Consider the following 25531-nt stretch of genomic DNA (forward strand, 5'->3'; position numbering starts at 1 on the left):
GCTTTTCTCCTAACAACCTTTTTATCCAATTGTTTTATTTATTTATTTACTTACTTACTTACTTACTTATTTATTTATTTATTTATTTATTATGAGTTATGCTTTGAAGTGTGGTATTTCTTTTCTTTCTCACGATAGCCACCTGGTTTTGAAATTTGGGCAAAATGCTCCTCAGAGCTACTTTATTTAAAAAATTGATTTAAAAACTTTCTATTCTTTGGATGTATTTTCACCTCTTTTATCAAAATGAAATGTGTTGGGCCATAATGAATTCTTTAGAACTGGGTTGCCCAATGTAACCACTAGCCATACTGGCTATTTTCATTTTAATTAATGAAAATTAAATACATTTAAATTCCTCAGTTACACTAGCCACATTTCAAGGGCTCGAGGACTACATGTGTCTAGTAGCTTCCATATTAGACAGTACAGATACAGAACATTTCCACCATCATAGACAGTTCTGTTGAATACATGGCTTTAGAATGGGAGATGGCAGACCACAGCCTGAGAGCCCAGTCTGATCCACCACTTGTTCTGTAAATAAAGTTTTATTGGAATAACTTGTTTACATATTGTCTATGGCTGCTTTCAGGTTCTAACAGCAAAACTCAGGAGTTGGAACAGATACCATGTGGCTCACAGCACCTCAACTATTTTCTTTTATCCCTTTATAGAAGACTGTGATCCCACTTTAGCATATGCATATTCATAAAGTTGAGGTTGTTTGAATAGCCTAGTTATATGTATATATTAGCAGTATAACATATGATATAAGGCAGATTTTCATAGTTTAGAGATTATCCAGACCAGAACAGTCATCCCCTTATAGGAACAACAAGAAAATCAGTCCTTCTCTGCTAGATCAGATTCTTTCCAAAATGAAGGGAATTAAAGAAGAAAAATACCAGGCAAGACAATGCACAATGTGTCAATCTACTCAAGGTGTGCTGGGCAACTGGCAGAATTAGTACACAGTTGCCAAGAGGCCAACCCATCTGAGCTGCTGGCCCATTGTCACACTTGGGCCCAGAGTCAGTTGGGAGTAAGGGATGGAATCTACAAAGGGGGTGCCTGGATGGCTCAGTTGGTTAAGCGACTGCCTTCGGCTCAGGTCATGATCCTGGAGTCCCGGGATCGAGTCCCGCATCTGGCTCCCTGCTCGGCAGGGAGCCTGCTTCTCCCTCTGACCCTCCCCCCTCTCATGTGCTGTCTCTCTCATTCTGTCTCAAATAAATAAATAAAATCTTTAAAAAAGAATCTACAAAGGACCCAGGACAGTAAGAATAGTGACAGAGGGACGTGGGTGAAATTTTATTTCTTATATTTTAAACTGAAACATCTTTCAGTTGGGCCTTTCAGCTTAGTTTATTCAAAAAGATGTTTATTTCATTAATAGGGTACTTAGTTTTGAACTTTGATTGATTGAATCTTTTTAATATTTTATTGTCTTTTCTCTTGTGGAATAGCCAAGAAATTTAGTCTCTGAGATGACATGGGAAATATTTAAATCCAGTTGTGTTTTACCATTTTGCATACAGTTTTCTTGTAATACTATTTTAAACCATGGAGCTTTTCCATGGGGGGGGTGGCATGAGCTTATTTTTATTTTGTCTGTGTGTTTGGCTGATAGTTTTTTGAATGCATATATAGGCTGTACCCCAGATAAGTTTTGTCTCTGAGGATTCTGTTAAACTGATTTAACATATGCATCTATACATACCTATGTGTATGTATTTTTAGTTAGTTGTTTTCAAGTTGTGAATTGTAGTGCAATCTAATCAAAATAAGCATTTGACATTGGCCTAATAGAACCGTCTTTGTTACTCTTCGTTACTTTCCCAGGTTGAAACTAGCACAGTTTCTTATTCAAAGTGCCCTTGCTTCTCTCCCGCCAGGGCTTCAGTGAGTACCTTATGAAGCAGATTATAATGTAGCTCCGAGGGCTAAATTTAGAGACAAGCCAAGCCTCTGCTCTAAATAGTAACAGCTAAGCGATAGAGACTTTTGGTGAACAGAGGTCTTCATTTAGTCTTTCAATAGCAGTAGGTGAGTTGCTGTTGGTGTTTGTTTTAATTTTTGCTGCTGTGTATGTCAGAATCTTTGTATGCTTTTTTTGTTTAAATGTTACTATGTTGTTTTCCACCTGCGGTATACGGAAGGTGTGCAAAATAAGGTCACAAAACGAGACCATGAAGAAACAAACTTTTGTGTTTAGAACTGAAGAGATTATAAATGGAGCTAAAGATTTTTAAAATAGAGTAATTCTCTGATCGGTAGGCTGTGTTTTGTGGTAATTCCTCATTAGCAGAAAAACAGCAACAAAATGCTAAGCTAGAGTTAGAGAGTTCGGTGAGTTTATATTCCGGACTGTAAAATAAAACTTTTAGAGAAGGCTTACACTTTTAAAATATTTTTTATTAATTCCATAATAGAGACATCTTTAGCAAAGAGTAACTGCAGCATGTTCACCTGCTAGAAAAGCTTCAGGCTACTTGGAGTCTTTTTTTGTTTTTATAATACCTCAGTATGAGACCTAAACTCTTTAACAGGTATTTTTTCTTTGCTGGCACAGGAAAATATTTTATATAATATTTGTAGTGTTTGGGGAGGTGAAGAAACAAGAAATACACACATCCATTATGAGTACCCCAATGAAATGTTTGCTAATCCAGAGTGAATCTTTTGAAAATGCCAACAAGAAAATTTCTGAATGAAAGAGTCTTGTAGTGACTGTAAATAATGCATTAGAAGCTCTATTTCCAACTTCCATCAAATGAGATTTCATTAAGTTTATTGCATTTGTAACTATTTCAGTGTGTAGCTGCTGCCCCCCACACACATAGTGATCACTTTCTTTATCCTTTGTTCTAGATCTGTACTGCTATTGTACTGTAAATGTTTGTGGATTTTATCTCCTCTAGGCCTCTGCTCCTTGAGGGCGTGGAATCTGGCTTAGTCACCTTTGTAGCTCAAAGCATGATACATTAAGTTCACTTTATGGGATTGATGAAAATTATCTCTACTTAAGCCATAACAGAAAATCCTTTTTGTGTTACTTTTCTTTTTAATCCATTCCACTTTTTAAATTATGATTAAAGGTTTAAGTGATAAACATTACTTTCCATATGAATATAGATTTTCTTCTTTCATGGTGTGGAAAGTTTGGGTATATAAACAGAATCATTTTTATATGTTCTTAAGGATCTTTTTAAACTTTGAGACATAATTAAATAGTTTACTCGGATACAGCAGATTTTCTTGATTGTTTAATGGTGACTTAATTGGAAAAATCTAGACATTCTCAAATCACAAAGAAAAAGAACTTTGAAAGGTAATTAAATAATTTGCTTGACATTTTCTTAATTGTGTGGTCTTCATAATTTTGGTAATCTGGATATATTTTCATATTATAATATTAATGCCACAAGGTTATTCTTAATTTCTAAGAGATCTTACAGAGCAGGTTCTTTTTTACTTTTTTTTTTTAAAGATAATTTAATCTTAAATTTTCTTTGCAGAGAAAAGCAAATATTATGTATATTCCCTTTTTAACCAAAAAATTACACTTCACACTTTTATTCAGCTTGCTTTTTTCCATTAACAGTATGCCTTGAACATCTTTCCATGTCTGTGCAATAGCTTATTTGACAATTATTAACTAAATGAGAACTCTTTACTTAGTGTTGTTTTAGATACTAAAGATACTGCTTTGAGTAAAACCTACAAAGTCCCTACTCACGTGGGGGTTACATTCTAATGGGGGAAATGAACCATGGGCAAACCCATCATAGTGAAATGGCAGGTGCTACTAAGGGCTGCGAAGAGAAATAAAGCTTGGTAAGGAGAGACGGACAAGGGACACCATTCGTGGGGGTCACCAGGGAAGGCTTCTCTGAAAAGGAGGCACTCGAGTGAGGGCAGAGAGTGAGCCACGTGAATGGCTGGGGAAAGATCCTTCCCAGAGGAGAGGCAGCTTTCTCCGGCACATTGGAAGAAGAGAACAGTACGGCTGGGGTGCAGTGAACGAGGGGGAGGGATGCAGATGGCCGAAGCGTGATCAGAGAGGGAGCCAGGGCAAGAAATGTAGCACTGCATTTAGATCTCATTCTTCTGTAAAGCTTCATAACTTTCCGTTTGATGGCTTCTTAGAACTTACTTAACCAGACTACTGTTTATGGGCATTTAACTTTGCAAGTTTTTATTCAACAGTGCTGCGACTCAGTCCTTTTGTACACACGCACTTACACGAGTGCATGCAGGTATAATTATGCATATTTGTGTGGGTAAAACGGCAAAGTAAATTTCTAGTAAAAGAATTTGTGGACTACAGGTTATGCACATGTAAATATTTATATTCACCAAATGCTTCTCCAAAGTACTGCATGGAGTTTATTCCCTCTGTCAAAGTTTATGTCTGTGGTCGTTTTCCCTATGTCTTTTGTCAACACTAGATATTATTAAATTTTAAAAGTTTTGCTAGTTCAACAGTTACAATTACACCTTGCTTTTAAAAGTATATTCAGTATAGGTGAGGTGGAACGTATGCTTATTAGCCATACATTTTTATGTGAACTGCTTATTTGAAGTAATCTTTATTTTCTTTGTTTTCAGAAATTTTATGAATAAGCATCAGAAGCCAGTGCTAACAGGCCAGCGGTTCAAAACTCGGAAAAGGGGTAAGGTTGTGCTGTGCGTTTGCGTGAGTATGGGGGTTGGCAGAGCGGGTGAAGTTCTAAGCAAGTTAGGAGATTTGCAGAAGGATTAGAATTATCCTTGTTTCCACTGAACCTCCCTCGTTCTGTTCTTTTAAGCTCTGGATATAGAATCTGAAGTTCTGCATTCAAGCCTTTGAATAGTTCTTTACGTGTTTGATTTTGGACAAGTCATTTAACTCGTCTGAACTTTGTGTCTTTATCTACTAAAGGAGGATGATTCTATCTGGTCAAGGTTTCCTCACTCTCCTGTGAGGCTATGAAGACAATAGATAAACTCTGCTGTTTCTGACATCCAGCATTTGTATTTGAGTTTTGCTTTCTTTGTTGTTTTTAAGGAAATGTTGAGAGCAAAGGTGGTAAAACTTAGGAGAAAGTAAATTAGGGAAGGAGATATTGATGAGTTTTTACACTTGAAAATTTAAGAAGTCAAATTAAATTTACAGCCTAAATATCTTTAAAGCTCAGGATATTTTCACATGTCTTTTATTGTGGAAAGGTAGTGATAGACCCCATTTGATGACTGGTAACAAATTTATTTGGGTGAGTGACTTCTTTTTATGCTATGTTCATCTTATCATCCTTTCTGTGTAAAGAATAGTTGTAAATTTTTAATCAGTTTTGCATAATTATAAAGAAGTCCTTTGACTTAAAAAAAAAAAAAATAGTTGAGCCGTAACGTGATAAGGAAACTTTTTTTAAAAGGAAACATGATATGAAATTATTATGTTGACTAACACTGAGGACAATAACTGAAACATATTTAAGAAAGTATCATGCAGAAACATGAATGACAATTAGATATCTCTGTGAGGCCTCACTGCTGATTGCAAAGGTTGATGGCAGGTAATGGTCACCAAGTGCTAAATTGTTGAATTGATAGCCCATAGTATATGGCTTTGGCATTTCCAATGTTGAGGTAGGCCCTGCAGCTTATGCTGTCTTGCATAAGTACTGTGTCTGCATAAGTAGCAAGTCTAGCCTTGCAGAAGGAAAGGAAGTCTGAATGCAATCAGTCATTTGGAGTAGAAGAGTTCGTGAGAGTCACTAGATAGCAGTGGAGGCTGAATTTAAAACTGTAAATGCTGCTTGCTGGGAATTCACATTCCTACTAAAAAAAGAAAATTAAAAAACTGTAAAGTAAGCAAAATGTGGTTATTTTGTACAGTATTTTTGTCTTGTGCTTTCCCCTTTTCTATTTTTTTTTTTTTTCATCCCTGGCTCATCCCTATAAGCTAAGGCACATGGCCTGAGCCATCTCCCTCTGCTTGGTCCTCGTCTGGGTCCTTATCTTGGTCTTACAAATTGCATCCCCACTACATTTCCTCATTGAAATCCAGATGTTGATATCAATACAAGGCGTTACAGTCAATGTGCCTTCATTATCTCATGGTTTAAAAGCAGTCATGGGGGAAAAAATGATGTGGATGATTTTAAAAGGACTTCATCAGGAAGGAACGATACAGTTCAGAAAGTTAATTGTAGTTAAGGTATTGTTGAGCCTGGTAATGTGATAATATCTAATATATGCCCACCTGTGAGGTGCAGAAAGGTTCTCCTTCCCCTGCCCACTGGGGGAACGTGTTAATCTCAGACCTGGATCCCCAACTCGAACAGCTTTACCCGTGTGATGCTGATTCACGGTAACTGAGCTTAAAAGCCAAGAGAGGGCCCAAGGATTGCACAACAGCCGACATGACTCAACAAGTAAACTGGCTCTTAGAGTCAGTCTTCAGTTTTGAACTGGAAAGGTTTTCTCTAATTCTGAGCTGGTTTGTCTCTTGATTCATTCGGTGAGCAAGATTGTGCCTATGTCTTTCTGCTCCTGGAATACTCAGAGAGAGCTACCCAGAAATATATATTATTTGTCAGTTGATCGGGATTTATATAACTCAGGTCTGTTGGGGATTTCAGCAGCACTTGAGCTATTTTGTGCCAGACTGCTGGCTGGGGGGAAAAATGGAGTCAGCCTCATTTTCTACACTTCATAATAGTGAATTGCCTCCTGATGATTTATCGTGCTTTGGCTTTTCTTTTGCAATTATGATAGGGCTGACTTCAGATAAATGGTTGGCAGTTTTGTAGAGCTGAGGCAAAAAATCTAGTGAGGTTATTTCAAGGTCATTTTCATAGGCTGTCTTCTGAGGATCTGTCTTCAGTTTGAAACTGTTTGCTAGCAAAGCTAATAATGCTCTTCCATGCCAAGTTAGTAAAAAAAAATGTATTTTCTATTGCTTAACATCAAAATTAAACATTATGATAGGACACATCATTTAGAAATCTACTCAGACTGTTTTCCTTTATGAAATATACACATCTTATTTATGATATTTTCTTCAAAGAAATTGTTTTCTAGTGTGGCTTGTGGGAATTTGAAACAATAGAAATTTCTCCCCTGTGCCATTGTTATGCTTAGCTAAGTGAAATATTTAATAACTGAACTCACCTCCCTATAAATTTTGTAGAGAAATTGGATTAAAATTAGTGAAAATAGGAGAGAAGAAAAAATGACCGACTACAGGCATCCAGAGTGCCCACATACCCTGGGTTCTCCCTGAGACTTTTCATCTGTCTTGGCAGTTTTCAATCACTCTTAGATTTATAATAAGTGTTAGCAACTAATCTAGTAAACCTTCGAATGCTGAAATATGTATGTTTGTAAATATATATATGTAAATATATGTGTATGTGTATAGTTAGAAAACCCATGATTGTTCGAACTCGTTTACTATACTTAAGTGACAGTCAAAAAAGGATGTAGGTTTTGTTATTTATCACTGACTCAGTGGTAGGAAAAGTGTTATATTAACCAGATACTATGGTTCCCAGAGAAAGCAGTGTGTTTAGATAACTTAGAGGCATATTTGAGCATCAGAAATAAGCCTGTTTCTCTGTGTCAGTATAAGGGCCAGCATGACTAACTCTCTAGTGTCACACTTGTGATTCACCAACACAGTATAAATTTGAGACCCTAATTATATACTTCCCGCTTCAAGGGAGGTTAGACCTGTCAAATGGAAACGCAAGGAAGTAATAGCATATTTTCATTAAGATTTTGTTAGTATTTTTGCTAGACTGTCCTCAAGTGAACTACAAAGTACATAGAATGTCTAGTTTCAGATAAAAAAAGAACTTTGGGGTAAAATATGTCATGTTTCCCCAAATTTTCATCAGTGTTCTTGCCATTTTCTTGTTGGGGAATTTTGTATTCCTCTGGATGGACATGTTATCTTAGCAGATGGGCGCTTCTTTTCAGCCTGCAAAAGAATGATTAATCCTGGCATGCCATTACAACTTCTTAAGATGCCCAAGCTACGAGCGATCATTTTGACCTAATGCATTATCACTCACTGTTGAAGTATCTTCGGCCATGACATGCTGTCTTCATCCTCTTACTTCCCTCTTCCTTGGCAGATCTCTTAGGAAGATAGAACTGAAATGAAGGGCTTTATACAAACACAAGTTTTTGAGTTGTCTCTCCGATTCCAAACAAAGTCCTCTGCGTGAATTCTTAGCATGGTCTAGATTTTTTACCTGTTTACTAACTTTCATTTTCCAATGCCTCAAAGTTACAATTTTCGAATCATCAAAGCCTGTTCTACCGCCCGAGTCGACATTCAAGTGCGTCGTAGTGCCGTTGCGGGAATGGCCTCAGTTGGTTTTGAAAGCTGATTACGAGACAATAAACAACTTGTGGTGGTTTTGCTTCTCATGTTCTCATATAACAGGAAAGAAATCTTTTACTGCCAAAGGGGTTAGGAGAATTACCTTTTGGCTGGACCCGGAGTGGGGGGTGAAGTGTCCTTCGCTTGCCATTGAGTTCGTCCTGCGTAGTCACAGCTCCCCCCTCCTCCAGCTTCTCCTCTGTTCCCCTGGAGTTCCCGTTCTCATCCTCCCCCTCTACAAAACAAGACCTTAATTATATTTTTCCTGCAGTCAACATTTGCATGTTCTTGGCTGCGTAATGTTTTGCTTATGGCATCAAAAGGACTTTTATCTCTTGTTCGTGAAAAAATGGCGTTCAAGTTACATCTGTCTTTATGGCATCTTAAGCTGTGTGACTCTGACTGGTACTGGGGATGCCGTTCTTTGGTTCTGATGCTGTGGGGTTAACCCCTTACAACTCACCCCTCCTACTAGACCAGTATAAACAGTCAGTCTGTACAAAACAGACAGGTGCTATTCTGGTCTCCAAGTAGTTTTTTAAATGTATGCGGGTCCCATGGTTTAAATAGTCAAACCATCCTGCAAGACATGTTATAGCAACAGCAGGTAAATTCCCCAGAGGAATGCCTTCTGCTCTTTATATGCTTCTTTTAATTTTACATTCACTTAACCAAGTAACATTCTTACATGGTTATTTCCTGACTTTTCTGGGGGAGGTATTATATCTGCCCTTGATACTATGGAAGATGAGGATTTAGCTCTCTTCACTGCCCTATCCACCTGCAGACCTCTTCTTTCTTTTTACTGTAGCCCAGTTTAGCTAGACCGCTGTGTAGGGTTTCTGTTACTTTGACTTTGTGCAAGCTCTTCACAGTTCAGCTGTTACTGGATTACTCTTTTTTCTGAGCATCATTTGGTCTTTGGAGTTAATGTTTCATAATTTAAATGTCATAATTTATCCTTTTTTGTTGCTGTTGTTGTCAGTGCCTTAACACTACACAATACCAACCTTTCCCTTCCTTATGTAAACCTTTTAATACAGAAACTTGAGGATTTCTTATCATATGTCGTATAATGCTATCATAGTGACAAACCCTCCCCAGCGGCTTGCCCTCTAGGCCAGCAGTACAGCTCACGATGTGAGATGTTTGCAATATCTTTTCACCGCTGTCCCGGAGAGTCCTGTTGCCTGTCTCCTATTTTTTTCTCTTTTGGGGATCTCATGACTTAATAAGATCATGTGATCATGAGTTATTCTCTCATTTTGGTGTGGAGTGTCTGCTTCAAGCCTTCTTTTTAGAAAGGAGTGTATGAGAAACATCATTTTTGAGGCCTCAGATGCCTCAAAATGCATTTATTCAGCTTTTACGCTTGGCTGACAGTTTGACTGAACCCCGGACTTAGAGTTTGGAAACTATTTTCCATCAGAATTTTGAAGAAATTTCTTCTGGTTTCTGGTATTTCTGTTGAGCAATTTAATGTCATTCTGGGGTGCCTGGGTGGCTCAGTCGGTTAAACGTCTGCCTTCGGCTCAGGTCATAATCCCGGGGTGCTGGGATCGAGCCCCACATTGGGCTCCCTGCTCAGCGGGGAGCCTGCTTCTCCCTCTGCCTGCCCCTCCCCATTGCTTGTTCTCTCCCTCTCTCTGTCAAAAATAAATGAATAAAAATCTGTAATGTGATTCTGTTTTTGATAGTTTATATGTGATTTGGGTTTTTGCCCCTGAAACTGCTGACAGCTGCTTTGTTCCCAGCATTGAGATTATGCGATAACGTTGACATCTTATCGTGGGCCCACTTTGAATCCTCGTGTGCAGACAACTCTTTACTGAGAAACTCATGTCCTTCAACTCTGTAAAACTTTTCTTGAAATTTTTAAATCATTTCTTTCCTTAAAAAAAAAAAAAAATTCTCAGGGCACCTGGCTGGCTCAGTCTGTGGAATATGTGACTGTTGATCTCTGGTTGTGAGGTCGAGTCCTGCATTGGGTGCAGAGATTACTTTAAAAAAATAGAAAATCTTAAAAAAAAATTTCTCATTAAAATTACTATGTGGACATTTGACTGGTGTGCCCTTTTTCTTATTTTTTTGCTCCTATTTTCTAGGTCTTTTTTCCTTGACTTTTTTTTTCTAGTTTCTAGGAGATATTCTCAGCTTTCTTTCTCAGCTCTTCTATTGAGTTTTTGACTTTTTCTATCATACTTTCCATTTCCAAGAACTCTTTTATTCATGACATGTTTCTTTTTTTAGCATTTTATTCTTCCTTTCTTCTTCCTCCTCCTTCTTGTTTCTTAAATTTGCAGTGTCCACTTATCTCTCTAAAGGTATTTATGATGGGATTTTTGTGAAGTTTCTGGTTCATCCTTTACCCCTCCCTTTCCACATCCAAACTCATTCTCTAAAAGGGGAGATGAAGGTGAAGTCCTGTGAATTGAATCCTACCTTTACCTTTAATTTAGTCATTTTTTTTTTTTCCTGTCTCTTCTGACCTCTGGTTTGTCATCTTCACTTCTTTTCAACAGTGTATGATCCTTGCTTTGTTTAGGATCTAGCTCCAGGGGCCCCCGGCTGGTTCAGTTGGTGGGGCATGGGACTCTTGATCTCGGGGTCATTCATATTCAAGCCCCACATTGGGCGTAGAGATTATGAAAAAAAATAAAAATTAAAAAAAAAAAGATCTGACTCCAAACTGACCTTCCACAAGAAGTCTCTCTTGAGTCTGCTGAGGGTAGGAAACTCCATATATCCATATCCCTACATCCTCTGAAGCCCTTTCAGGGCTTCTACAAATTCAAAACTGTTTCCATTAAAATACTAAGATTTTATTTGCCTCTTTCACACATTCACTCATGGTGTATGGTGGTTTCCCAGAGGCTACATGATGTGTGATATCACAACAGATTGCACACAGTGCTTAAGGGAATCCATCTCTCTGCTATTAAGCCAGGCATTAAAGAGATTAAACAAAGCCTGTCTTCACACTAATTTTTTTAATTTGATAAATATTTTTAAATTTTGTTTTAATTTCTATAAAGTAAGTATCCATAGATATAACCTCCTTACACAGAAAAGCTCTTTGGAATCCTCAGTACTTTTTAAGGGTGACAGGGGGTCTTGAGACCAAAATGACTGAGAACATCTGCTCTGAAGCTATAAATATACATATATAGTTCATGGTATATATTAAATATTTAAGTGCCCTGGAATAACTTATCTTGTAAAAAGAAATAAATGTTGAAATACATGTGGAGAAAAGGAGAACTTCATGAAATGTTGGTGGGAATATAGAGTGGCATAGCCACTACGGAAAATGGGATGAAAGTTCCTCAAAAAATTTAGGGGCACCTGGGTGGCTCAGTCATTAAGCGTCTGCCTTCAGCTCAGGTCATGATCCCGGGTTTCTGGGATTAAGCACCGCATCGGGCTCCCTGCTCAGCGGGAAGCCTGCTTCTCCCTCTCCCACTCCCTCTGCTGTGTTCCCTCTCTCACTGTGTCTCTCTCTGTCAAATAAATAAATAAAATCTTAAAAAAAAAAACAAAAACAATTTAAAGGGGCGTCTGGGTGGCTGAGTTGGTTATGTGGCCAACTCTTGATTTCGGCTCAGGTCATGATCTCAGGATCCTAGGATCCAGCCCCACATTCCGCATTGGACTTCACGCTCAGCAGGGAGTCTGCTAGAGGATTTTTTCTTCCTCTCCTTTCCCCCCTTGCCCCCTCATGCACACACTGTCTCAAATAAATAAATAAATCTTTTTAAAAAATTTTAAAATAGAACTACCATATGATCTAGTAATTCTACTACTGAGTATTTATCTGAAGAAAATGAGAACAGTAATTTGAAAAGTTATAGGCACCCCTGCGTTCATTGCAGCATTATTTACAAATAGCCAAGGTATGAAAGCAACCTAAGTATCCACTGATGGATGAATGGATAAAGAAAATGTGGTATATACATATATGCAACAGAATATTACTGAGCTATAAAGAGAAAGAAATCTTGTCATTTGGGACAACATGGATAGACCTTGAGGGCATTACGATAAATAAGTCAGACAGAAAGACAGATACCGTATGATCTTACTTATGTGCGGAATCTTTCAAAAGAAAACAAAACAAAACCCCCACAATCATAGATACAGAGAACAGACTGGTGGTTGCCAGAGGCAGGGAGTGAGGGGCGGGCAGAATGGGTGAAGGTAGTCAAAAGGAACAAACTTCCAGTAATGAAATAAATAAGTTCCAGGGATGTGATGTACAGTTTGGTGACTATAGTTACTGATACCGTGTGGTATAATAGAAAGTTGCTGGGAGGCTAAGTCTTAAAAGTTCTCGTCACAAGAAAAAAGAATTATAACTATCTATGGTGGTAGATGTTAACTATACTTACTCTGGTTGGTAATCATTTTGCTGCACATCTGAAACTAATATGTCAATTATGTAATTGATACATTGATAATTGAAACTAATATATGTCAATAATAAGAGTAATAATAACAAATAATAAAGAGATGTCCCTCTTTATTTCCTCCATCCTAATCTTTATTTTGTTGATTTGTATATTCTCCTTTATTCTTAGGCAGTTCTCCCTGAGTCATTTTCTTTATCCTAAATCAAAGAAAATTTTAAGTTTTGATTGTTATACTTTATTTTTTCTCAGGTGGTTAGGGTAAATAGATTACAGTGGCCTATCCTGTGGATGGCAGAAATGATCAGTTATCAATTTTATTATGTATTAGATAGAGTTAACGTATTTTTGTGGCCCCTTTAAATAGGAAATAAAAAATTTGATTGAATAAATGTTTAAACAAGGAGTTTCAGAACATGTAAATCTAGCAGAAAAACTTAGTTGTCTTCCAACTTTTAAATAATCACACTGTCAAGTAAAGAATGATGGACAAAGGAAATGTATGGTTGCATTTGGGAATAGGATGTGTTAGTAAAATGATTAATTTTGTAACTTACTTATTTTAGATGAAAAAGAGAAATTCGAACCCACAGTCTTCAGGGATACACTTGTCCAGGGGCTTAATGAAGCTGGTGATGACCTTGAAGCTGTAGCCAAGTTTCTGGATTCCACAGGCTCAAGATTAGATTATCGTCGCTATGCAGACACGCTCTTCGATATCCTGGTGGCTGGCAGTATGCTCGGTAAGCCACGCGTTGTAGAGTCTTCTTGTAGTACTTGAAATTCCATTGAAATACTTCCTTATGAGGTAGAATCTTTATAAATTTACATTTATGAGAGTTGATAAAAAATACAAATGGGAGTCTGTACAGTTTTTAACCTCGTTTACAAGTTGGGATGGTAGTAGTGTGGCTGTAGAAACAGTTACTGGTTAAGAAAGGCATAGAAATGGGGCGCCTGGGTGGCTCAGTCGTTGGGCGTCTGCCTTCGGCTCGGGTCCTGATCTCAGGCTCCTGGGATCGAGCCCCGCATCGGGCTCCCTGCTCGGCGGGAAGCCCGCTTCTCCCTCTCCCACTCCCCCTGCTGGTGTTCCCTCTCTCGCTGTGCCTCTCTCTGTCAAATAAATAAATAAAATCTTAAAAAAAAAAGGGGGGGGCATAAAAATATCGATTTTTGTTGTTGTTGATGTCACCCCATGGTCACTTTGCTTTATAGCTCAAGGCCAGCTTCCCATGTGTCTCTAATTCTTAAATGTTTCTGAAGCAGGCAGAGGAGGAGGAGTAAGTAATTCATGTAGTAGAGTACGGCTTTGTGTGTGTCCCCTAGTTCCTTCCGGTATATTTACTCAACCCCCAATGCCATAGCACCTTTTCCTTTGACGCCCAGCCTTTTTTCATGCAGTGAAATTTAACTGTGTCAACAAATTTCAGAGTAATTCTCTGTTTTTCATTAAATGCTGTTTAATCCGTAAATAATAAAATGTCAAAAATATAGTTCAGATCTGGTTTTTAAAAAATGTGTAGTTATGAGTATAGAGCTAAAAGGATTAAGGATAGAAGTTTTAAAATTATTAAAGATAGGTTAAAAGCAAAATAAAAATTAGAGAGCAGAGGCATCTAGGAAGAAGGCTTTAGAATACTATTTCAGTGACATGGTATGTTGGTCTAAATGTTGATGAGATGTCATAATGACCCATTGTTTCTTTCATAGTTATTCTTAGAACTTAGTTTTTATAATTAGTTTCTGTGGTAACCATAAATCACGAGGAGTGGTCAGACCCCAGGCTAGGGAATTTCAACTGCCTAGGGGCCATTTGCAAGTGTGTAGAAATGTCTGGGTTGCTACAAAGACTTGGTAGTGGAAACAGGTACGCCTCCTACTTTGCTATACAGGGGATATTCAAAATAATGAAAAATGGCCCTGTCCAGTGTGATGTATCAGTGCCTTTCATTGAGAAACACAGTTTAAGCCACCCTACTTAAGGACAAGGTACATACTTTCATCCATATTGAGGTAGAGCCACACTTAAATTCCTCCCTCTGAGAAATCTCTCCGTTTGGCAACATGGCTCCACTTAACTACCAGGCCCCCTTTTGATCTGTACTGCTGCTTTTCACTACGTACCACGTTAGTTTTGTTGCTATTACTGTATCTAAAGATCTCACATTCTCACTGCTGATAATTCAAGTCCAAGTATAAGAGCTATATGTAGTGTGTTCAAATCCCTTTACCCAGAGATAACTTGTTAATATTTTGATTATTTCCCTTCTGTCAGTCTCTTTACCTACATATGCTAATTTGTGAGAATGGGATGATATTTTACAAGTATGATACTCTGCATGGCTGTTTTGTATTTATTCAACAATATGTTGTTGCCTTTCATGCCCAGGGGTGTTACCTTGGATGATTCCAAAAAGAACCAAAATCATACCGATTTTGAAGCATATTTAACTTGTTCCTCATTTCCTTTATTATAAGTAATCAGTGTCTGTATACACATAGATTTGTACTTTTATCTGATTATATCTTTATATATTTAACAAGGGATTAATGAATTGAAGAATAGAGATATCTATATCTATCTTTGTCTTCCTATCAGAGAGAGAAGACTGGCCCTCAGAAGGAATATCCTAATTAACATTTTACCAAAAATCATGTGTTCCTACATGTTTATGTACACCTTTAGCAATAATATTAGGTACTCTCAAGCTTGTCAGTTTTTTTAAATTTTGCCGATTAGGTAAGTGATGTTTTCATTCAAAAACTTTTAAATCAATAGTGAAGTTGAACATCTTCTGATGTGATGATTGGCTTTTTGTATTTCATTAATTATGACATACTTTTATTGATATACTGGTAAATTCTACACAAGAATAGTCTTCAGCGAGTTTTGGTTCTTGCCAAAGTCACTCATGACTCTAATAGTCAATCCTATAGACCTTTTTCAGTTCTTAGTGTCCTCCTGGCAGCTACTGCTGACCCTCTGTCATTCTTGAAATGTTTTATTTTCTTCCCTTACACGAGACCGTTTCAACTTGTATTTCTCTGGATGCCTCTCACATGATTCTTGGGTTTCCATACTTACTGCCCCCATGTGTATATTAAATTATCTGTACACTTTGCATTAATTATCTCAAATCTTCATTAACCATCTGTATAATGATGATCAGCAAATTTATATCTGCAACCCAGATTTTGCTCCTTCACTCTACATCCATACGTCCAAAAAGGTAGGGCAAAGCGTATGGTAAGACTTAGGAGCACAGTTGTTACAACCCCCAGATATCTACCAGGGCCAGACCTATGATGTAATGAAGAAAGCCAGCCAGGCACATTCTTTTTACATAAACACTTTGTTTACTTAGTAAGTATGGGAATTGTCTTCATACGCACCAAAAAAAAAATTTTACCTTCTTCCATTGTTCTTAAAACAATAGTCATCTTGGTTTTTCAGTTGTATTCTTTAGAGTAGATACAAGAACTATTTTTTCTTTTACTTATATTTTGAGGAGAACAGCAGGCTCACCAAAATTTTAGAAAGGGCAATTAATACTTGATTCCGGTATCAGGGGGAAAAAAAATTAATGCAAGCTGTAGCAATATTATCAATGTGTAACAAATCTTTTGTAAAAGAATGCAGTTTTTTAAAACTTACCTCTTAAGAGAAAACACTATAGTTTCAAAATCAGACTTTTCAGTTATGTAACTTCTGTCAGATAGGAGTCATTAGCCCAGAGTTTTTAGAAGATTATCATCTTAATAAAATTTTGTTCCAGGTGGTTGTATTCATTACAGAGAGCTAATTAAATCTTAGGCATAAATTAATTGCATGAAAATAGATTCCTGAAGGAGCTGACTTTTCTGAAAAGTAATTTGCTTACAAAATGGTATGCTGGAGTCTGAAAAAGGTTGACTAGGTATAGCACTTTCATCCAAAGATCTGAAATCACAAGTTAAATCAAGGCAGTTACATAAATCCATAAAAGAAGTGGCTGGTGCAAGTGTATGTTCTTCAGATATTTGTTGAGTGTATGAAAGGCATTGGTCTAACTTGGCTTGTTCAATGCCCCCCCCCCCAATTACAATGAAGTAGAATCAGAAAACAAAAACACCTAGTGTTGATTCCGTTCTTCTAATCACCCAGTGTTTGTAATGGCCATCGTTGAAGCTTCCAGGAGGAGCCTTTGAATGTGCAAATTTGAGTCATAGAAAAAAAGACATTCTTTTGTTCTAGTCCATTTATTCCATGATATTGTATAGGCCATGGGGAAAAAAGATGAGAGAGAATAAAATACACTCTTTCCTAGCCAACACAGCTGCCAGGTCTTCCAACACAAATAGCGAGGAGTCGGAATGTGGACTGATCAACCCTGCATGGATAATGGCGTTAGTGGAGGAGGGAAGTTTTAAAACCTACTCACATAGAAACTAGCAAGGTCTGCTATAAGAACGAAGTCTGGCCAACCTCCGTGTTGGTGAACTGGAGTCCCGCAAAATATTATTAAGCCTGAAAAAGTGAACCATGTCCTGATGTTGCACACATCAGGAACAACATTGAGAATCATTGAGTCCAGACTTAGAGTGATAAGATTTTATAGTGATAGGATGCTGGTAGAACATTAATCTCACACACTATGGCAGTACTATAAAATGGAACAACCAATTTGCTTTATATTAGAAACATACACAAATAGGTAACAACATATGCATCTACACATGCACCCCATCCTATGAATTTTTATGTGATTCTGGATTTTTACATCTACTTTTACTATTCTCAATGTGCAGGAATTGATCTGTTCTGCAAATGCTCCTCTCATTTCAGTATCGTCTTAATCATTACCTTTCTCTTTTCAGCCCCTGGAGGAACACGCATAGATGATGGTGACAAGACCAAGATGACCAACCACTGTGTGTTTTCAGCAAATGAAGATCATGAAACCATCCGAAATTATGCTCAGGTAGAACCCCTCACTGAGATTGTTGTGTAAGAAGGGAAACATTTGAGCAGGATTTAGGGAAACAGTGGGTTCAGAAATTCTACAGGCCACTTTTTAAATAGGAATGTTAGATTGCTCTTAACCCTATGAAGAGATACTCAACTGCATTCATAGTAAGGCAGTGGGTATTAAAACTTTGCAAAGGTAGACTTTTTTTACTTTTCACGTACACAGAACAGAATCAGATGCTCACATAAATTTTTTTTTTTTAATTTTATTTATTCATCAGAGAGAGAGAGCAGAAGCAGGGGGAGCGGCAGGCAGAGGGAGAGGGAGAAGCAGGCTCCACGCTGAGCAGGGAGCCCGATGCGGGACTCAATCCCAGGACCCTGGGATCATGACCTGAGCTGAAGGCAGATGGTTAACCGACTGAGCCACCCAGGCATCCCATAGATGCTCACATAAATTCTTATGGGAGTATAAACTGGTACAATCCTTAGGGAGAGCAATTTGGTACTATCTTTTAAAACTAACACTACACACTCCCTTTGACCCAGCAGTTCCGCTTAGAGGACCTTATCTTGCAGATAAGCTTGCATGTGTGTAGAATGACACAGACAGTGGGAGTTATCTGTGTCACTTGTAAGAACATCACAGCGTGGAAACAGCACAAGAGTCTATCAGTAGAGTACTCGTTAAAGTTTTCTAATTCATGTTAGTAGATTATCGTGTGGCTATTAAAAAGAAAGAGACAAAAAGGTATTTGTAATATGTAAAATCTGTAAAGGAATCACATCCAGATTAAATAAAGAACTGCAAGTCAGTAAGAAAAGGACAAGCAGCCTATTAGGAAGGGATGTGTAGGCATTTCAGAGGAGAGGAAACACAAGTCTCCCCCGAAACAGATGAAGACATCTTCAAACTTATTAGTAATTAGGGAAATTTCAATGAAAATCGTGAGATATCCTTTTGCTTTCATTGGATTGGTAAAAAAATAAGAAGTCTTTAGGCCCTAGTGAAGGTCAGGAAGTGATGGGACTGTAAAATGGAACAGCCTGGTAAATGTGACCTTGTAAAGCTGAACATACTTGCGTCATGACTAGCTGGTTTGGGATTGGTGTATTCCTGTGTTGTCACTGGCTCTTAACAGTCGGGTGTTATTCTCAGCTAGACTAGGAGTGCAAGTCCCAGGACTCAAGTGACTGTGCAAACTGGAAAGCAAGTTTGCTGGATTTTAATACCATTTATTCTTTTTCTTTTATTGCATTCTGGGTCATTATTCTTTCCTCATGGGGCACCAGTGTCATTTTTACCCTTGAGCTCCCCCGTCTTGATCATACTAAGCGATAAGCATACTAAAAGTTTTAGATGAGAGCTTATCATGTGGGATATAAGAGAAAGGAATTAGATTCAGAAATCATTTTCAGTTATAAAAATAATCCACATTTATAAAATCTCTATTTAAATAAGAACACTGTATTATTTTATTCAGGCTACCATAATAAAGTACCATAGAGTGAAGAACGGAGAACTTTATTATTCCCAGCTGGGAAGGCCGGGGAGGCCCGATGGAGGTGTCAGCCAGTTTGGTTCCTGGTATAGACTCTCTTCTGGCTCTTAATAAGGTCATCAGTCCTGTCAGATTAGGGCCCCACCCTTATTTAACCACCTCTTACAGTCCCTGCTTGCAAATACAGTCCTGTTGGAGGTTAGGGCTTCAACATATGAACTTAGTAGGAACACAAACATTCAGTCCATAGCAAACATCATTCCACTTTAAAGAAACAGCCCAGAATTCCACCGAGACAGTTGCAAACCCTGCTTGAATGTTCTAACTAGATTGTGGGGGCCAGTAATCTTTTATTACTAAGTTATACCAATTTTTGCTTGTCTGCCAAAAAACATGTTTGTGTCGGTCTAAGAGTAGAATATCCCTGAAGTCTGCTCTCCTCTCCATCATATCCATGGTCTTTGTGATGATAAATGCAACCCCCTTCATTTCAGTTGTTTTTAATCTCTGCCTCTCACAGTTTTAACATTATGGTATTTTCATCAAAGTTAGTTTTGATTTCTTACCTGTTTTACTCTTGACTGAATTTCTTTTATTCTACATGGATGTAGTCATCCTTTTTTTCCCACAGGGGTCGTAATAACTTCTTTGAAATGCTTCCAGTTCTTGTATCACAGAATGCACATATTTAACTCTAATTTTTTATTATTATTATTATTATTAGAGGCCCATGTTGTGGTTATGGTGACTTTCTACCCCTATTGTCTTTTAAAATTGTTTACATAATATTGAATGGTTCTCTTTTATATTTAGGTCTTCAATAAACTCATCAGGAGATATAAGTATTTGGAAAAAGCATTTGAGGATGAAATGAAAAAGGTAAAAATTCAAATGTAATGCCTTATCTGTATAAAGTAATGAAATGGAGAGGGACAAAAATTTTACATATAGAATGATAGTGCAGATGTACCATGGACATAGTAAGTTTTTAATAAATGTTTCTTGAATGAATGAGTGTGACAGATCATTAGCTAATAGCTATAGGGTAAAATACATGATTAGCCTAGACTTTGTTCATTCATGTTTAATGTAAGACAGCACGCTTTATTCCATAGGAATGGTTTTATAGCATCTGATTCCTGACCTCGCAGGGCTTAAAATAAAAACTAGAGATTCCAAATATGCAAGAAAAATGATTATATCAAGCGAAGAGTTGAGGTATGTGATTTAATCAGTTCAAGCATGTGAAATAATATATGGACAGCAGCTAATAACCAGCAAAATTCTTTAATTTCCAAAAATACAGTTTAGCAAAGGGAATAAAAGCATTTCTTGGGAGATAATATGTGAATGTCAATCTCAGTGATGTTTGTCATCTGTAAAATAGCTGCAATAAGATGACATACCTCATGGTTTTGTAGGAATAAACGAGATAACATATAAGGTGGTTGATAGAGTTAAGTGGCCCCTAGTAAGTAGGGAAAGAAATAGTAGCACCTCATTAAAGAAGCCCTGCTTTCAGTAATTGCAACATGTTCCCTCTTCCAATTTCTAACTCTTGTGTGTGTATATATAGCACTCACTGCATTAACTTGTTACAGATTTGCACGTTGCTTTTTCATTGTTTCCAATTTTAGATATCTGCCTAAATTATAAACCAAGAGAGTAAAGTAACCATAACATCTACTTTGCTACTTAAGTACTTGCTTCCCCCTATTCAAAGTGAATACCTAACCCCCCCCCCCCCCCCCCCCCCCGCCAAAAAAAGTGGATCCATACATTATGGAAGATTGTGATAGTAAAATCTTGAAACAATGAAGGGTAGCCACTTAAACTGACTAGGGAGAATGTCCATGATAAATTGGAGAAGGTGCAAAGCAGCCATTTGGTGGTTTAACCTCAGGCAAATTACTTAAATTTCTATAATGTCTCAGTTTACTTTTCTGTGAAATGAGGATCAAGGCTTTTGTAGGTATTGACACACAGAAAGTATTCAGAAAAATAGCTGGTACCCTTGACAAGTTTTAGCTGTTAGGAATGTATAATTCAGTTAAAACAATACATGTTTATATATATAGTTATTTATAGTATGTAGACCTATATAAGTGCATTTAAAAATCTGGAAGGACACCCATTAAACAGCTAATGTTAATTCTAAGGAAGCAGGATTAGAGAGGAGATCACATTTTTATTATTCTGTAGTGGTAGATTTTACTCTTACTATCGTGTATTAAAACTTTTTTAAATAGGAAAAGATTTAAATGGGAAAAAAATGTGATCCATTACATTGCTGGGTGCCTACAAAAAAAACAAGCACTTGATTAAATAAGGGAATGGAAATAATGGGGGGAAATATGTAAAGCATTTAAATAAACACTTTACCACTTTTGTCTAATAATACCATTCATGCTTTACTTCTCTTAGCTCATTTGCACCTTGAAAACTTCCTTAGCTATTATATTCATGTGATGAATATGCTTCCAAGAACTATTTATTTTTCACAGTATATCCATTTTTCAGGGAATGTTCTGGAATATATGCAGCATCTGATTTTAACATTGATTAATATAATTGATCAATGTGAATATTAATTTAAAAAATCTAACTTTTGCCCTATTTTGTTATAATGGAGTATTTTTAATGAATGTGGGTATATTGATGTGCTTAAAAAGTAGTGTTTAAAAGTTTATTTTGGAAGCCATTTTTCATTATTCACTTGAGTCTTAATCATCTTTACAATCAGAGGAAAAGGCCAAACTGATGTGAAGTGTCTGTGATTTTGTCAGTCCTTTTACTCTGCCTCATTCCTGGTGTTCCCTGGAGCTTTACCCATTGATGCTGTCATTCCCTCGGTGTTTTCTTATGAACATTGAAGGTGACTTTGTCTTTAATTCATTGAGACTTTAATAGGCATAACCTGGGAATTAAATGGACTAGTTTGATTCCAGCTCTGCCACGTACTCAAATATCTAGAGTCACATAACTTATCTGTAACGTACTAATCCTTTAACTGTCTGGGATAGTAAATTAATATCACCCTACGCAATGCACAGAGTTAATGGCATTTTGTTGGTGCAAAGTAATGAAAAGTCAGCAAGGCCCCAGTAGTGATAGTGAGCCCTGGGGATCTTGGTAACATGCCCAAGGACTATGAAACAGAGAAGATAGTCATAGAATAGGGTCAAAGCACTAGGTGGGGGAGCCTTAGGAAAGAGGAGGGCATTGCACATGACTCAGTACTCTTAGAATTAAAAATGGAAAGTGGGGTATAATCCCCTTTGCTTTGGTTTTTCTTTAACCATTCTGGGGTTGCTACTTTTTCAATTACCCCTCCAAAATTGCTCTTTCCAGCTCGTATCAGTGGCCTTTTCTCCATTAAGAACTTGGGTCAGATCCTCCATTACCCAATCACCAGGGCTGGTAAAGCTGCATGATCCAAGAAATACCAATTTGAGTCTTGTTATTTTTAAAAGAGCATCAAGAACTTTCCTCATTAGGAAACCCCTTTCTCACTCAACAGTCTTGTTTTAAAGAATATTATATGCTCTGAATTCAGAAAAGCATATGCTGATGTCAAAGCTTATTGACTTTTTCCTGTTTTTTTGTTCATTGTGCTATAACAAACCCAAAGAAAATGGGTAGATGTAGTGGGGGGACCCCCCCAAAAAAAATGTGAAGGACAATAATCTATTTCAGTAAATGTTATGCTCATCATGTAAAACTTACCCTTTGTTCTGTACAAAGTCAGATGTAAATTTTTTATGTAACCTATTCACACTGTTCTCCAAATATCTCTTTTTGTTCCCGTGGATGTTATCTATAGCTATGTGTAGGTAAACTTGGAAGAAAGGAACCATGCCTGAGAAAGTCACTTTCCTTAGCATCCAGTTTCTAAGTGAACAAATGTATGTGTTTCTAATGAATAATAACTATGCTCTGCATCTGATCGACTAGTTCTTCACCATCTAGCCATGCATGTGTATTCTGTTTGTTATTTTCCTACTTTAGTCCTTTGCTTTATAGACATGGTTTCTTTTGTTTGACCCACAGCTTCTCCTCTTCCTTAAAGCCTTTTCCGAAACAGAGCAGACAAAGTTGGCAATGCTGTCGGGGATCCTGCTGGGCAATGGCACCCTTCCCGCCACCATCCTCACTAGTCTGTTCACCGACAGCTTAGTCAAAGAAGGTAATTGCTCTCGTGTTTTCTTACCTGGCAGATGTAAAACGTAAAGCCACATATGGTTAGAGAAACACCAGCACCTCTTCTTACTGTGTTCTGCTACCCACTCATCCTCCATGTAAGAAAATTTGTTTATCTTTAAACAATACAAATTGTACGTGTTTCTTGTAGGGAATTGGAAGAAAGAATATACACTTGGACAAAGACAAAAACTAATAATAAACTGAAATTTACGGTGTAAGACTTAATGCCTAGGTCAAATACCCTGAAGTTGATTCAGTCTAAGCTCTTTCTCTCAAGTTGTTACTGGCATATTTTGCTGGGAAAATGCTTCATTGTGCTTTGTGGGACATTTAACCTTTTTGCCCTCAGACACAAAATGCCAGCATGTAGCACCCACCTCTATTTAGCATAACGTAAAAAGGCCCCTTCATGTTCCCAAATGCCCCCCTCCCCCGCCCCAAATGTTTATTTCCCTGGTTAGGACCATTCTTCTAAACCATTACTTCTCAAAATCTTGTGCTCAGATGTTCATTTTGATCACATTTTAAGATATTCATTATCTCAGTTTTAGAAAGAAAGTCCAGATGGTTGCATCAAAGTCTTGCTTTAATTTTAAGGCATTAAGAGTTTGATAGGCATGTATACAATCACTTGGTTATAGAATACAACAAAAGTGGGCTCTTGGAGGAGGATAATGATATTCGAGTTATAATGCAACACAAAACAAAGAGTTATTTTTTTCTTAAAAATAAAAGAGCTTTTGTGAAAACATCTGTTTCTTCTTAGAACTTAGTTTTTCTCCTACAAATGTTGAAGTCCCAGCCTCGTTCATGCCTGCAGTGAAATGGATTATAGTTTTCTTGTAGCTGAAAAAAGATTAGTAAATTGAAAGTCAAGCAATGTTATTTATTTAGGGATTTTCTAGAGTTTTTGAATTAACATAGTTTAGATTTATGACAGTTCAGATTCTGTGATTGTTATTAGTGTGTTGTTAATATTATGACATTTTAAAGTATTTTCCTGAAGAGAATTGGTGATATTTCACATCTTATTTATGTTGTGAGCCATTTTACACTTAGATAAAACAAGGTAAAATGTAAACAGTAAATGTTAATTATATTAGATTATCCTAGCCTTTATAACAGAAAATAATTGTCTTTCTGGTTGTATTAAAATCCTTCGTGATATGTACAAGTTCCTTTGCAATGTATCAAAAATAATTATATAGATAGACAGACAGTGATGAAGCAAGTATAAAATATTAACAGGTATAAAATTTAGATAGTGGGGGAGCGCCTGGGTGGCTCAGTGGGTTAAGCATCTGCCTTCGGCTCAGGTCATGATCCCAGGGTCCTGGGATCGTCCCGCATCAGGCTCCTTGCTCACTGGGGGTCTGCTTCTCCCTCTCCCTCTGCTGCTGCTCCTACTTGTGCTCTTCCTCTCTTTCAAATAAATAAAATCTTAAAAATAAAATAAAATTTAGATAGTGGGTATATGAGTGTTTACAGTTCAGTTTATTCCATTTTTCTGCATATTTGAAATTTTTTATATTGAAATTTGAAGAAAGGGGGAGAAGAAAAGTACATTTGCTATGGAGGTGACATAGTGCTGTGTCATATAGTTTTTTCTTATACTCCACCATCTTTAGAAACTAGAGGCTTAAGCTTTTGCTTCCTAAATAGGAACATATTGATAAATTACACTTTTTTCCCAACCCCACACCCAACAAATAGCTTCAGAGGATAGGATTATCCCACTCAGGAAAATCTTGAGTACAGAGAGAAATTTCCCAAATTTTCCAACAAGAACCACTGTTAATGCAAAGTGATAGGTTTAAGCCAAGATTTGGATTCCTAGTTTAAAACTAGGAATGATTATGTTATTGTCCTAGCCATAGTTTCTGGTTGGTTTTTTTTTTTTTTTTTTTTTTGACTAGTTCCTCTGCTTTTATTCAAATGAAGAAAATTGGACAAAGTTAGTGCTTGTATAAATGATATATCAACTGGATGGTTTAACTTGCAACTAATTCGAAGACAAGACTCAGATTGTTGGATAAAAACATTTGTTGGCATACAAGAACATTTATTTCTCATGTAACAAAAAAATATAAAA

The 25531-nt window shown here is 37.1% G+C and overlaps 1 protein-coding gene across 2 annotated transcripts in view; it reads left to right on the forward strand.

Moving 5' to 3' along the window:
* BZW2 (basic leucine zipper and W2 domains 2) overlaps positions 1-25531 on the forward strand; it is a 63547-nt gene that overhangs the window by 18249 nt on the left and 19767 nt on the right. For both annotated transcript variants that reach the window (XM_021689485.1, XM_021689486.2), the window contains exons 2-6: positions 4615-4679; positions 13353-13529; positions 17644-17747; positions 20050-20115; positions 23287-23422. In XM_021689485.1, the coding sequence (XP_021545160.1) occupies positions 4622-4679; positions 13353-13529; positions 17644-17747; positions 20050-20115; positions 23287-23422 (541 nt within the window). In that variant the 5' untranslated portion in view covers positions 4615-4621. The remainder of the gene's footprint in view (positions 1-4614; positions 4680-13352; positions 13530-17643; positions 17748-20049; positions 20116-23286; positions 23423-25531) is intronic.

Source organism: Neomonachus schauinslandi, chromosome 12 (genome assembly GCF_002201575.2).
Source record: "Neomonachus schauinslandi chromosome 12, ASM220157v2, whole genome shotgun sequence".
In the NCBI taxonomy this organism is placed as follows: domain Eukaryota; kingdom Metazoa; phylum Chordata; class Mammalia; order Carnivora; family Phocidae; genus Neomonachus; species Neomonachus schauinslandi.